Consider the following 15,671-nt stretch of genomic DNA (forward strand, 5'->3'; position numbering starts at 1 on the left):
AAACACTTAGTTCACAAAATAACAGATAAAATAATATGGCACTGCTTCGAAGCAGTGGAAGAGTAGTCAAGCAGTGCAAACTAACGTTTCCGGTGACTTTAAAATGTAATTTAAAGAAATCTGTTCAGCTTTGTTGAAGATTTTCATGTTTTTAAGTTCTTAGGGATCTTTACTAGGGAAGTTCCCTTCTAGTGCTAATGAATTAAAGCTCCTTTGAAATGTACGTCGTTATCTCGTTTATTTGTTAGTTCTCAAGGGCTTCACCATTTTTGGGGTTACATAAGTGGATACACAAACAATTCCAAGCAAATTAACTTACAAGATATTGGGGATACATACATATACATTCTAAAGGGTCCCATAAACAATGTTTTACGCATTCATTAGCTACGAATAATCAAACTAAGGGCGACTCTGTGGCAGATCATTTGAGTTATTCAAATAGGTCGGGTGGGGCTGGGCTTTGAATCGGGATTCGAATCTTGATCGTCTTAGTCAAGTGCGTGCGTCTAATATTATCTTCTATATATATGATCTTTAGTGAGTACATTTACTTTGTGTTCGATTGTGTGTGGCGTTTGTGATATTTTTGTTTCCGATATTTTAGTAAGTTTGATTGCATTTCTGAATTGTTTTATTGTTTACCGTTTTATACGACAATGCTTAACTCTTATGGAGTAAAATTTATGTCTCCGTTGCGATATTGAAGTGCTGGCTAATGTGTAAATTCAGAACAAAGGATAAAAGACTAAAGAAATCTAAATTGTCCGTTATATGTTGGATACTTTCAACTCTGCCTTGGATTCTCCATTGAATGGGCTAACTTTCTTTGGCTTTGATTGATCGATTAAGGTTCTTTTGGACTTAGTTCCCTAGAATATGTTCATTTTTTAATTTATATTTAAAACACGCTCCACTGGGAGCTTAAAACGATTTTAAGCTACAGTAAAACATTTTCAATGCGCCAAGCTGCGAAGCTTTTAAGTCTTAACTATTCAATTAACTACCAAGTAAAGTGTATAATTCCGTATAATTCGAAAACGGGTTTCCTTTAAATTTGTTTAAAAAACAACTAATCAGCAGGATGGTATCCTTTTGTTTTTCTGTGTTGTCTCGTGGCTTAGCAGTCTAGAGATTAGCTTTAGTAAAGAAATATGTATTCTAGTTTACTTCGAATTGCTGTAAAAGCAATCGGCTAAAGTTCAATATAAAGAGAAAAATATTATTGTTACCAGAAGAAAGCTTTGAGTGTAGACGTGTGGATTTAGCAAAGGCGGGGCAGCCAATTATATAATTGTGAGTGGGTGTATGTGTTTGTGTCGAACTCAGATTAGAATTGCTTCACCTCAACCAACACTGGCATGGAGAAAGCCGTAGTAAAAGAGTTTTCGGGAAAGGTTAAAGGCCCTACAGAATATTAAAACGGTTAGGTATTGAACTCTGTGATAAGTTTGTAGTACTTGTATTTAAAATATACATATACAAGATGTCTCAGAGGAAAATGAAAGTAGGTGTTCATCTTTGTAATATAAAACTCAATACCTTTATGCCGATAACTCTTTTAGAAGACTTTCGCCGTCTACCATCTCGTACCTAGCCTAGTAGTTCTATAACTTGATGGTTCCCCGTTCGATTTCATCAATATTTGGTTTCTTTATCACATGCTTTGCATTTCGGCTGCTCAAAACGTATATGTAAGTGCGTGTACATAGTGTTAACGGGATGGCCATTAGAGCTTGTCCAGATCGGGTTCCTCTGGATCGGTTGGACTCATCGGGGACATTTCCACACTGTCCAGAAGCGGAGTCTTCTCTTCGCTGCATGTGCTGCCCGGTGCATCGTCCATGTCCATCACGAAGATCCTGGAGAGGTCAGCTCCGCTGAGTGTGTGTCTCGACGGGGACTCGTCCACCGAGCTGGTGGTGCTGCTACTGCTGTCACTGCTGTTGGTGCTGCTGCCCTTGGTGGTGCTATTCTGGGCGGTGTTGTTTTGGGTGGTGGCACGGATGCTCGGGATGGCGATGGTGGCGATGCTCTGGTCGAGGGACTTGGATGGTGTGCGATAGCTGGCAGTTGCCGAGGTGGCCACTAAATTCGATTGGCTGGACTGAGCTGACAGCGAGGTGGTCTTAATATTGGTCGTCTTCAGGTGGCCGCCAATGGAGCAGCTGCTGCTCCACCTGCCACCCTGATAGTGCTTCTGGTGGTGCTCCTTCTGATTGTACTGGATGCCGCATTGCCGTAACCCCTGACCCTGCGATGATACCGTTTGATTATTGTCATCGTTGAAGCTCATATCGTCCTCGCTGTGCGTGTTGTTTATTGCCGTCTGCTTGAGTCGCACCAGGTGCCGCTCGGAGTACGATTTCCGTGCATCCATAATTCTCAGATAGTCGGAGGACTCGCCCAAGTCCTCGCTCTTCGAGCTGCAGTATCTGGCCGAATTTCTGGAGGCACTGCCGTTGCCGCAGAAACTGGTGGTGACACTAAGCATTTGTTGACTACCACTGAGCGATCTCCTGCTGGCCTGGGAGCTGCTCCTGCTCTCGTACTGATTATCCCGCAAGGAGCACGGTGATATCCTGGGCGAGGGATTGTTTTCCATTAGGGAGTCGTTGCTTTTGGCGATTCTGTTCTTCCGGTAGAACTTGCTGTCCCGCCAGAGGGTCTGCCTTCCGGTTCGTTGCATCTCAATGCAATTGCCAGGCTGACCGGGGGACGTTTGGCTGGTGGGCGTGGCCGTGGGCGAGTCCTGACCTTGACCTTTGCTGATGCGGAACGAGGCGTGCGTGAGCTTCTTGTACTTCTCGCTCTGCATATTCACGCGATTGTCCGAGTGGGTGCGATCTGCCATCGGCAGAAAGGCATTGTCGATCCGACGTTCCTCCTCCAAGGAACGAAAGGCCAGCCGATTCACGTGCTTCAGGTGCTGTTTGTCTGAGGTTCGCTTCGGGGACATGTCCTCGAAGGAGCTCACCTGGAAGGGACACTAATTAAGCTTTCATTCACACCGCAAGACTGTTGGCAAGGTTTATATGAATACAGTAATAGCAACTTAAACATTAATTTAATATGGTAGTTTAGATTTAGCAAATATAAAACGTTTACTTAAATTTACTCACCCGATATTTTTGTGAGAACACCTCTATCATCCCCGATCGCTTCGAGGGCGATGTGGTGTAGATGGAGTTCTGATCGTTGACTAGAATCTTGGGCGGATCAAACTGCTGCTGGGGATGCCCCTGTCCATGACCCTGGGCCTGACCTTGACCCGCATTGCTGCTGGATGCCAAGGACGAGTTGCTCGAATTGCTGGTGGCCGTTACCAAAATCTTCGGTGAAAGCGAAACAGGAAACTGTTGGGGACGTATATTTCCGAAGGAGCCACAATTAGAGCCAGAGGAAGTTGAACCCGTTCCCGACATGGCATCGTCAATGTGCAGGAAGTTGTTGGGGGAACTCTCGCGACAGGGCGATGAAATCGCCGAGTCTTGGGAGACCATACTCCTAGGAATGGTGGCAAGTTCCAGGCAGGTCTCATTACCACCTGTGGTGGTGGCTATGATGACATCCTCGACGCCCTCGTCAATGGGCGATGAAATGGACTGAAAGCTGCTCAACCTAATGCTGGACGATCCAATGGACAGGTCGTTGTCGGTCAGAGAGCCAAAGGCTGAGTCCTGGGAGGGATTACTGCGGCCATACTTGAGACACTTGAGGGAGTACTCCAACCTCCTGCTCTTCGAGTTCTTATAGTTGCACATATCGGCAGTGAGTTGATGGTTGAAGGAGGCCCCAGCAGCCGATGAAGTGCAGGCTGGAGCCTGAAGCCTCTGCGTTCCCGAGGAGCCACTTGCCTCCTCTTCTTGCTCAAAACCCTCCTCCTCCTGCTCCTCGTATACCTCTTCCGCGGCACCCTCAGCCAGAAGGACATCCAGATTGCTCTGACTACTGGTGCTACATCGAATGGTCGGTGGCTGGGGATCCTGACCCGGCTCCTGGCTATTATCATCCGAATAGACGGCCGCAGGGTCACAATAGTGAATCGGCGACTCCGAGGCATACGAGTGGACATATGAGTGGGCGGAGTGCCACTGCTGCAGGCGAAGCAAGTGCTGGCGATGGCAGCTCCCACCGACGACAATCTCCTCCAGGAGACCCTCCTCCGAATCGCTTGATATGTCAAATGAGTCCATTGTTCGGCTGATACTATGGGATCGGCAGGGGATAGTGAGTAAATGGGGAATGTGGGTAAGAAAGGGCAGAGAATAACAATCAGAATTTTCAAAATTTTTGGTTCCGATCCGGCAGCGCTACCGGCACCTGATTCGATTTTCTTTTGTGTTCGGATATGCAGAAAAGCCATGGCATGTCATTGTATGCGATGAATGCATTGATGGAATTGTGAGTATGTCTGCGAATGTGTGCTGCATTAGAAGCGTCAATACGTGCGTGTTTTCAATCAAGCTCAAGTTGGCTGCTCTGCATTCAAGCTCCTCCAAAACTCAATTAGTGACCCAAAAAATGGCAGCTATGCTGATGTATAGCAATAGTTTCCAGGTAGATATGCCTAGTCTGTGGCACGGATATCTCAATGTGTGGTGGTGAACTCAATTAAGGAGCAAAGTATCTAGTATCTAGCCTAATTTTCGGTAGTATTCGAGCTTAGTCTTAATATTATTCGGAATATAAAATTAAGCTTGATTAAAAAGCATTCATTGCTGCTCTGAAAAAATATTTTGGCTGCACTCTATCCTCTAACCCAGTTAAATGGTTTTCTCTAGAGCATGCACGAAACAACACAAACATAAACATTTTTATTACAAACTGAATAGATGAGACTTATTGAAAAGGGTTAAGCAAATAACTTACAGCGGGGAAAACATTTAAATTGCATTATGGTAGCCAGAACACGAAAAACCAAAGTAAATAACAGACATTGGATAATGTGGTTTGCACATGTTAAATAAATAAATATATATTCTGCTGGCCCTTTTCGATGCAGGTTCGGCTTGGTGGTGCGAAGTGGTTTGCTTGCTGGGTGGTGCAGCTTCTCTTGGTGGTTAGAGCATACAAAAATATTGCCACTTACCACATTTGGCTACAACAAACACTGCCAATTACTTTTTGCAGCATTTAGATTCGTTTCCGTCTGGTATAAAAACATTAATTTTCGTACAAAAAATGATGTGTTTGCTTTATCGGTTTGTATATTGATTTTATTTAATTTTATTCAGGTATTCATTTGGGTTTTATTTCACACGATATTCGTTTTGTAAATTTGAATTGTGAGATATTCTTTGTGAGTTGTTCATTGTTGGTTTTGGGTTCGGGTTCGGATTTCTTTGGTTTTGGTTCGGTTCGGTTTGGATTGGTTTAGTACATACGAAAGACTTCATAGGGCGCAGGCAGAACACTGATGTTGTTGTAGTTGTTGTTGGTTTTTGTTAGTCGAACGGGTTATGTAAATAAACAAATGCAGAAATGCAAGAGTTTGTAAATCAAAAACAAAACACACACATAGGTAATATAAACAAAAATGAACGTTGAGAGACATTCAAGAGCGGATCGGTATGTGTGTAGTAGATGATGGGTTTGGTGTAGCGGCAACTGTAACGGGAACTGCAACGGTAACGGGTTTCTGGGCGCTTTCGCAACACTAAGATAGATAGATACACACACACACACAACAAAGTTGAGTAGTAGTAGGCGTTAGGAGAGAAAGAGAGAGTAAAACATTGCATACGGAAAAAATACTTTAGTTGAAAAAATCCTCCACTACATATTTTGTTAGTATTTATGAAAGTAAAACATGCGTTTGAGTATTTTAACATATTATTTTTTTAAAGGCAGCAGAGTAAATTTACACAGGGTCAGAGATGCTTAAATATACATGAGGCAGCAAATGAGCACTTTTTCCCTGTATTTATTGTTTTGGGACTTTTTCTCTGGCTAGTTCCTTGTTTCCTCGTTTTTATCACTCAATTATATTCCTGTCTTGTATGCATAATTTTAAATTCTGCCTACGGCTTTTGGGCAGACGGGTCGGGCTGCGCAGAGTCCAGGACATTATCAAAATTACCTTTAGACACGCACAGGCACACGCACATCGTCAAGCGTGTGGCAACATTTTCCGCTTTATCTCGGCTCACAGCGTTAGTTTTTCTCGCTTTTTCGTCATTTCTTGCATCTTTTTGTTTAAAGTCTCCTCAGATGTGTGTGTGCATTTTTCTTTATTAGTCCCAAAAGGGAGTGCACGGCAAATGGATTAGCGGTTCTGTGCGGGGTTATACATAATTGGCGCCCAATGTGGGGCCTACCTATGCGGTCTATTCAAATTTTATTCTATCCAGTAAGTTTTTCTTTTAAAGATATGTTAAAGTGCAACAAAGTTAGGAACACTTATGTCATATTCGTCATTATGAAATTTCCTTATTCTCTGAAACTCAGCTGCAATTAATAGAGCCCATGTACATATATGGCTTCTGTTTAGGTTTGGAGTTGTGAATCCTAAAGTTTTCTACTGTTATTTATTACAACAAACTAAGCTAGGAGAAATTATTAATACGGACTTTTAATAAAAATATATTAAAATAAACTAGACAAACTAAAGGCGCTACTGGAATAGTATATTCAAAAGCCATTATTCTTCGTTATCAACCAACTATTAGTTAAAAAAAATTTTTTATTTTTCGGACTCAAAACCCTAATCCTGTGTGGAATTGGTAAATTCTTGATGAGCATACAAGACTTGCTTTTCCTTACACGCCGAAAAAACACGAATATGAGTCAGTGTGTGTGTGGTGAGGGAAAAATGTGAGATATGCCAGTGACCGACAGAGTAAAATTTGCACGTTTGCATCTAGGTGAAAGAAGAGCTACGCCGGCAGAAACACTCACCCTGTTCGTCGATCGTGCGGCGTCGAAGGGGGCGTACAGGGCGAGTTGGCCTCACTGAGGGAGTGGCCCAGGGAGGCGCATTGGCGCTTCTTTACCGCTTGCAGCAGGTTCAGGGTGGACCTGCTGAGGCTCGGCTTAATTGTCTGCAAAAAATATATTACGCGTTAGATGATGTATCCGGCAAAAAAGAGATCATTCGCTTTATAAAGGTACTTACACTGAAACAGGGACCGCGAAGCTCGCGCAAATCGATGCTGCGAAATAGATCGCAAAGGACTAAGTCCTCGACGGAGGGGCAGACACCGCTAGGCGGCTCAAAGATTAGACCTAATATCTCCAGAATCTGCAAAGAAGATTACATAGTCTAAGTAAACTTCACCTCGACACTTCTTTTGAAAGTCTCGTTAATTTGTAACAGTGGGATGTTAGCAAATAAACTATACTTTACTTGTTTTCTTGTCTGAAAAATAAAACAAAAATGAAATAATAACGTAAAAATGATAATGGTATTTATAAAACAGAAGCTCTGGTATTGCTGCGATACACCAAAGGACTTTACTGACCTGGCCAATTTGTGGATAGTGCTGCAGCTCCATCTCGAGCACCCGCATGGACGGCTTGGGGGTTGTCAGCTCCTGGCCCGTGCACATCTCGTAGAGCAGGTGGCCAAAGCAGACGATGTCCACGTTCTCGATCTCGGTGACCGAGCGGGACCACATGACGGCGTTAATGCGCGAACTGAGGCCCAGGAGGCCGTTCTCCAGACCCGATAACCTGATGGGTGAAAAACGGAATAAATGTCACGGAAAATGCATAATTAAATGGCGGACCCCTTGTGCTTTCCTTCCCTTTTGTTTCGGTCTTAATTATGCAACATATTCGATGGCTACCCTGCCGTATATTGATGGCCAACACGTGGAAACGTCGGCCGCAAAGTGTCTACTTTTATGGATTTATGTGCGAGCGAGAGGGAGCAGGTATCATCTGCCATCTCTTTCCCCACTACCCATGTGCCTTTATGACAAAGAGAGTGTCAGACCTGATATGACAATATTATGGCACTCTACACAACACAGCGCTGTATATTGCGGATTGGTTGGGGCTTTCGGTTCGAGGGTCCTGCCGTCATTTCCTAGTATTCATTAGGCCAAATGCTGCTGACTAGTTGGAAAGGTATCTCAAATTGGCTGACAATGGAGGTTCTGAAGATGCTAGTTGCCGTGTGCTATAGTTTATTGGCTTTTGTTGCCAGTTGGCTTTGTTTATTTTATGATCACTTTAATTAGTTTTGAAAATCAGATAATTATAAATATACGAAAAAGAGCATTTGAGCTTCAAAAAGTTCAATACAAATTGCTGAGTCAATAGGTTATACCAGAAGTATTTGTTACCAAATTTGTTAAATACTAATTTTTGTAGCTATCATAAAACAATAAAAGCGTTGTGCAGACATAAAATCGTTTCTTTTATTGTCATTGCAAATGTCCTGAGATTCTTAACTCACTTGAGAAAGTATTTTCTTTTCTACTTTGTCAATCAGCTTTTCAGCTTACTAAATTCCATTTTACCCGTTTTCTTCACGTTGGTCTTTCAACTTTCCTGTGGCCCTATCGATAGCTGTACGTATGTATAAGCAATTTATATGAAAATCAGCTTTTCAATGCGCACAGCGATACCCTGGCGACGAAGGCAGCAAAATTGGGTCATGCACTTGGCGCAAACTTGAACGCAGAAAATCCGCACTTTAATCGACTTTCACCTATAGGAATTCTAGCTTGCAGATGCCCCCCGCTTTTAGCCCCGTTCCTGGGCTGCAATATAAGCATCTTTTTTCGCCGACCACTTATTTTTAAAATGGCAAAAAGCTAAAGCTTTATTTTTGTTACACCCATTCGATGTTTGCAAGTGGGTGGTTTAGGGTGGCGCTTACGCGTTGTCGCACAGCAGCTACATGGATAGGGAGGGGGACAGCCAGGGGCTCACGAAACAGGGACATGCATTTAAAGTGCCCTGAAATGGGCAACGATTCTGGGGAATTGCTTTTAATTTGCCATTTAGGCTGAAATCGATGTCGGTTCTATTTGGGTGAATTTTGAATGACTGAAATTTTGCAGTGGGGATAGGGGCAGGACACCGATTCGATATCAAATATTGCAGCCATTATTAAATTAGTAAACAGTTGAGTGGGCCCCAATCGCCAACGGACTCACCTGGCTGCCCCGTTCTGCAGGATGACATTGCCGCTGTGCAGGTGACCGTGAAGCGGAAAACCGCGCTCCCTCAGGAAGAGCAGTGCCTCCAGGATCTGTCGTCCCAGGCGCTGCACCTGGCTCACCGGTAAGCCATTTGGCTTACGCGTGTACTTCCTGGCCCACGGCTCATTCCACTGCGCCTGAAAGGAGAAATAAATTTGAAATCCATTAGTGGTTTAAAAAGGGGGAAAATGCTGGAAAAAAGCTTGATTGATTACAATCCATTTAAATACTCACCTTATATATGAGATCTTTAAGACTGCCCCGCGAGTTAAATGGCGTCACCAGGCAGGCGTAGTTATACGAGTTGTTGCGCAAAAAGCCCAAATCCAGAACGGGATATATGTACGGATGATGCAGCGAGCCCAGCAGTTCCATGAGTATTTCCCTGGCGCATTCGTTGGGCGGGAGATCCTCGAAGGCCACACAATCGGGGGGCAGAGGTAGCAGAGTCTGTAAACGATCCGTGCGTACCTAAAATACGGACAAACATAACTCTGTGGATACAATAAATCTAACTTGGGGAAGCTCTTACCGAGGCATCTGTGACAAGAAACCAGTTCTTGCCATGCCTCGAACCGATCTCATCCAGGTGGGCAATCACTTCGTAGCGCCCATTGGCACCCTGAATCCATTCCTGAGTGGCATTCAGGGCCTTTTCCCTCTGAGCCCGCTCCCGGGGACTTCGCTCCACGATCCCATTGCCACTGTCCAAGGCGGAGTACTGATACTTGATGTTGGGTCTGAAAAATGTCAACGGAACGTTAGCTGTCAGCCTGTTAAATTCCAGAGATACAAAATGTCTTAAGAGCATACTTAGTAGAAGATTTGCTAACTAAGGAAACTTGATTGTATAGTACAACTAAAATTAAATGATTTAGACATGGATTTTTCGAAAATGTCTTAACATTCATCGCATCACACTCAGTTTGGGCAGGTATTTACACGATAAACAGGAGTTAGCACTTAACATACATTTTCCCGCAAGCTCCCGCATTTAAATTCGTCTTTCCTTTGTTGATTTTATGGCTTCACACTGACGAATTCATTCACAAATATTTAATTTATTCATCACAAGATATGTGTGGGTGACTTTAATCACAATCAGCACTTTGCATTTCAATTTACTGGGATTAAAAGGCATTCTAATTCATTATCATTAATGACCTCGAAGAAAATAGTGACATTTTACACTTTACACCATCATATAGTCTAGGTGTACATTGTTAATACTATCAAATGTTTTATGGTCTCTTTGTCTCCATAAAATATTAAGAACCTCACTGACTTTTCATTCAACAGACCACACATCCTTAACTTGGATCCATTCCTTACAAAAAACAGAATAAAATTGTCATGTATAGGTCACGGATAATCGTTACTGAAATGTTAGCCAAAAAAGAGGAGCACAAAATAATTTGGACAGGACAAAATTTTTTCTGGCAAATTGTGGAAGGTGCCGCAGGACGAAGGAATTTGCAACTCAACGTGGACGGAAAACAAAAGGAAGGGCCAGAGGAAGAGGAAGTAACTGCCTGCACAATGGCGCAGCGGAAACGGAAGCATGAGTTTATCATTTCATTTCAGTTGCTTTTTTTGGGAACTATTTATTTTTTGTTTATTTGTTGCAAGTGAAAGGTTTTACAAAGAGAAAAGTGCAGTAAAGCAACTGAAAATGAAAACGGTGTCAAACGAAAATGAAAAAAATAGAAGAAAAGCTAAACAAACTGCACTCACTTGGAGGCTTAAACGAGAAAGAGATGTTAAGAAGACAGAATAACAAAGGCAGAAAATGTAAAAAAAGTTGGTAGTAGAGGTTGAGAGCCGGTCTCATAAACAAACACTTACGGGCCACTCAATCAAAACAGAGCGAAGGTTAAGCACATCCTCGGGTTAAGTTTAGCATGTGTTTGAAAATTTAATAAGGCGCAAAACGAAGAACAGTAGAAAGTAGAGAGTGGAGGGCAGCAGAGGGACAAAAAGAAAGTGAAAGTGTGTTCGTGTGTGGCATAAAATGTTGGCCAAGAGGCTCCTTTCTCTTCCTCTCACCCCATTTCACTTTCATTGCGTCACAAGAACTTGCAGAAGCGGAATAAAATCACAAGCCCACAAGAAAAAACCACCTTGCACCTTTCCTAGCACACATTTTTGACCAGCAACATACTATCTCAGAATGGATACCAACCAGAATGGGAGCAACAAATAATATTTTCACTTTATTACATTTTTTCTCTGTGTACAAATGTGTGCTAGCTAGCTAGACCAAAGCAACCAAAAGCTGGCAAAACTCTTTGCCCATTGCCTGTCTCTTTAGGCGCACCGCTTGCGCTTTTGGCTAACGGTGCGTATGTGAAATATTTCTCATTTCCCTGCTGTTCAAAAGACCTTGACTCCGATTGCAGCTGTAACGGGTTTTAGCATCCAACTGTGTATGTTTGTTGAAGAGTGTTTCTCCTGTTTGTTTGTTGACTTAAGCTAATTTTTGTTGCAAAGCGGAGAGGTGACTTTCCCTCGTTTTTACTCTTGATGATATTGCAGCTTAAATATTTGCCAAACACTCGACACACTTGTTGTTTGTCAACTGTGGAAAGTGGGTGGGAATCAGAAGGGTAAATCCTACGAAAAAACTTGGGGAAATGCTTAAGGCTTGAACTCTTCAATAAAGAGGGAAATAAATTGAATTTATCTTCTTGACTATTTGGATAGTAATAAATGAGTTTGGGCAGTCTTCAAAGCGTCGTAAGTTATAAAACATTAAAGAACTTAAAACAGCTTTCTAATCGGGAAATATTTGAGCGGTTGTTTAAAATAAAATTCTATCAAAAATAATGTTCGAAATCAATTGTCCTTACCAACAAAATATTGGGTAAAAATTAAAATTAAAGCCTCTTTAAGAGCCGAATGAAATTGCTAAACAACCTTTTCCGATTTATCGAGCAAATTAGCCAGGGTCAAACACTTCTGGGAAATGCTTAGATATATAACGCCATGGATAGATACTTTACAGTCAGACGAACTCGATTGGCGGCGAACTGAAGTTGAAATATTCGGATGCCTCGCGTAATTAACGTGCTCGTGTGTGAAATTTTTTATTGCATACTTTGCGGCACTACCACATGCATATTCACCTGCTCGTTAGGGGCACACAAGCACACTCACACCAACTCACATCGACAGACACTTACACACACGAACAGATGCTCACGCTCGCTTGCACATTCATCATACGGCTCAGCACGTAGAATTGTGAGGAGTGATGAAGAGAAGGGTGTGGCAGGGGGGCAGGAGTCCTCACAGATACTCACACACACAGTCGAATCAATTTTTCGCCCTTTTTCGAGCGAACTTTTGCCAAGTTGATAATTTAATTTGCAATTTTTGTATGGTGTGCCTGGGCATCTAATTTGAAGAATTTTCACCTTGGCAAACTTTCACCTGCCGTTGGAACAAAGAAAAATAGGGGATACGGGTTGGGAAATGCATTCTATCATCGCACTTAATGCTTTGACTTCGGCAATGCCTTTGGCTTTTCATTTTGAATGAAAAAACTTTTCAAGTAAAGTTGGGTAAAATATTCAGCAAAAGAGAAAAAGAGTCTGTTTAATGTTACGGGAAATAGGTATATACATATAATTTTTGATTTTAAAGAACCATTGCCCACAAAAGCTTTCAAGTTAATTACTTTTTTGTGGCTGCCTTTCAAACCTCTTGAAAACATTAGACACATTAGTTGGTTTTTCCTCCGAATTATTTGCGTTATCTCTATGTATATACTTGTGCATGTGTGGTACATCAAAATAAGTTCGAATAAAATGAATTGTTTGGTGATTTTTTCTACGTGTGGCAAACATTAAAAGCATTTCAGGTTTATTTCTATTCGTTTTTGGCATGCAAAGTGCTGTAGAGCTGAAACGAAAACTCAAGTAAAAGGAAAACAAACTCGGCAAGCAAAAGAAAAACTTGGCATCGAAATCTGTACACTAGTGAGGCTGATTCTGAATTTCAAGTGTGGGTGCAAGCTAAATACGAAATAGATTAATTTAGTACAGTTTAGAGTAGAGTAGTAAATGCAACCTTGTTGTCAGTACTGAATCTATGGTATCTCTACTTCCGGTTTCCGCTGGCATCGACTTGCTAAAGAAGAGCCTAGCTAGATTGTCTAACCTCGCGCTAACCAGCGGCGATTTCTCCGAGTGCTCGGATAGATCTGAGTTATCTTGCTCCGAGCTCGCCGACCGATTGCTGCAAATAGAAGGGTACACAGTGGTGGTTGCGGTGGGTGTTTTTTGGTTGGTTTGGTGGGTATTTGGCAAAAAAAAAGAAAAATATACAAAAGAAAATACTGCGATAAGTGTGTGTTCTCTTCTCATCTTGGTCCGTCAAAGAAGCTTCACTTAACGAAACCAAAACGTGTGATAAACTAAATCATAAATCGAGGTACCTGTGCACTGTGCTCGATTTTGCTTGAGTGTGTGAGTGGGGCTCACACCTCCGCACACACATTGCAAAAGTCCTATATACACACGCATATATATCTCGCCGATCGGTTGGGTACTCACCTACTATAGATCTGTCGGCGATTGGCAGCTGTCAGGGCCGAGACATCGAACTCGATCGCCGAGTTGGAGCGTTTCAGGCCGTTCGCCTTGTGCAGCTTCTTCATAATGTTCCTCACTTTCCTATCGCGTTCGAAATCGGTTATCGGGTGCATTTAGTATTGAGAGACGAACACATTGACATTTCGGAATTTCAAACTTTTTTCTAATTAGGCGGTTGAAAAAGATTTACTTTGCTTTTTTAAATTCAATTTTTTGTATTAACCAATGAAGTTAACAAATAACTAAATGCCGTAATCTGCAAAATGTTCGTTTCCAAAGCTTTTCAAACAGTTTGGAGTTCCTCAATTCTTGGGACACGGAGCACTCACTTTTCGGGCACTGGTGGTCGGACGAAGGGATCGTGTCCTGTGACGGCACTGTTCCGATTGTCGATCCGCTGCTGCTGAGCGGCCTTGTTGAACTTGAACATGGTGAAGGACTTCTTGGCGCTGGCCACCTCACACACACGAACGATGATCTTGCGACTGCTCTTGAAGACCGTGTTCAAAGTCTTGTAGACGAGAATGGAGACGGACTTGGGGGTCTGGGGATTGTGGTGCGGATTGTGGCTGGGCTGCTGGGTTAGAGGTGTGGGCAGAGATTGCTGCTGCTTCAGTTGATGCACTGGAGCATGCGGCGCGGTCGACGCCGATGATTGTGATCGGGTGATGACTTTGCTTTCCCTCTGGAGATTATTCCGATGGCACTGATCCCGCTGATCCCGGTGGCAGCTGATGATGAGCTCCGGCTCCGGATGCGACGCTGCCGGGACGTTGACCTCGCTGCAAGTGTCCTGTGGTGTTTGCAAGTGTTTTTGTGGGGGAGTTTCGAACAAAAGTTGAGTGGCCGCGGAGAAATGGAAAGAAATATGCGGTAGAACGATTTAAAAATTGATTAATCGCGAATTGAGGACGTAGCACAGCAACGAAATGAAAACGAGAACGGACAGAAGCGCTTCGTGGAAAGTAAAATGGGGAAATCATAAGCTATCAAAGCCATTTCTATTACCCCGGCATTTGCACTTGCTCAACAATCGTTCAAAGAGTGTAAAATAACTTGGGTTTAATTATTGCTGTAAAAGACAATCACAAAAGCATTTTGATAACGAACTTTGCCAAGTCCTTTTGTTTCTTTTTCAATGTGTGTTTGTGAAACGGAAGGAAAAGGATAATTAAATGAGGGATAAAACATGCTTTAGGGCATATGCCAATTTACCAATTCAACTAAACTAATTTACAGCCAATTTGTATAAAAGCGATATCTAATTTTAGGAAATTTGCATAAAAGTATTGCGTGAAACTCAAAAAAATAATCCAACGAATTTCAGCGTGTCTTGGGTGTTGATATCTTAGCAGCCAATTGAAGTTGTAAAAATCAAAATTAGTTTGCTTGTGTAAAATTGTGTTCTTTTCAGCTTTGCTCTGGTGATTTAATTTGCTCTCAATTTGGTGGCTAATTTGCATCGCTCGATAATTTGACTTGCTGATGCAACGAAAGCAAATTTACCTACCGACTGCGATCTCTTAGGCAAACTTCGCTACAGTCCAAAAATGCAAGACACCTAAATTCAGGGTTCGATGTTTACAGAATTTTAGTTTTCAATTCGATTCATACGTTTTGCAGGGGTGAATGGTGGGAAATCAGGGGGAAACAGCATTTAATGAATTGCGATGAGAGCAAAAACCACTTTCCACCGATCGATTTCAATTTGCAGGTTTATATCATTTAATTGTTTTTCCCCGTTTAATTTTACAATCGTTTCATTTTTCGGTTGCGTTTGACGGAGGTTTGTCTAAGCTTAATTGAATTTCAGCGGACTCTGACACTAAACCAATCTAAAAAGCTTTCTGTATATATCTAAACTTATTTGTTTAAAATTATTTTAAGATCAACCAAAATTTATATATTTTTTAAAAAACTG

The 15,671-nt window shown here is 42.3% G+C and overlaps 1 protein-coding gene across 12 annotated transcripts in view; it reads right to left on the reverse strand.

The window, feature by feature from the left end:
- Positions 1-221: 221 nt before the first annotated feature.
- Positions 222-15,671, reverse strand: part of LOC117140434 (serine-rich adhesin for platelets) — a 33,214-nt gene continuing 17,764 nt past the window's right edge. For 2 of the 12 annotated variants that reach the window (XM_033303356.1, XM_033303407.1), the window contains 12 exons: positions 14,080-14,543; positions 13,712-13,831; positions 13,227-13,394; positions 9,688-9,895; positions 9,390-9,626; positions 9,111-9,292; positions 7,464-7,674; positions 7,349-7,360; positions 7,118-7,243; positions 6,901-7,043; positions 3,123-4,209; positions 222-2,989 (listed from right to left, as the gene is read on the reverse strand). In XM_033303356.1, the coding sequence (XP_033159247.1) occupies positions 1,730-2,989; positions 3,123-4,209; positions 6,901-7,043; positions 7,118-7,243; positions 7,349-7,360; positions 7,464-7,674; positions 9,111-9,292; positions 9,390-9,626; positions 9,688-9,895; positions 13,227-13,394; positions 13,712-13,831; positions 14,080-14,543 (4,218 nt within the window). In that variant the 3' untranslated portion in view covers positions 222-1,729. Of the gene's footprint in view, positions 2,990-3,122; positions 4,210-5,092; positions 5,417-6,900; positions 7,044-7,117; positions 7,244-7,348; positions 7,361-7,463; positions 7,675-9,110; positions 9,293-9,389; positions 9,627-9,687; positions 9,896-13,226; positions 13,395-13,711; positions 13,832-14,079; positions 14,544-15,671 lie in introns of those variants that run through there. The other 10 variants (XM_033303380.1, XM_033303371.1, XR_004459414.1 and 7 more) reach the window with 10 other exon arrangements.

Source organism: Drosophila mauritiana, chromosome 2L (assembly GCF_004382145.1).
Source record: "Drosophila mauritiana strain mau12 chromosome 2L, ASM438214v1, whole genome shotgun sequence".
Taxonomy (NCBI): domain Eukaryota; kingdom Metazoa; phylum Arthropoda; class Insecta; order Diptera; family Drosophilidae; genus Drosophila; species Drosophila mauritiana.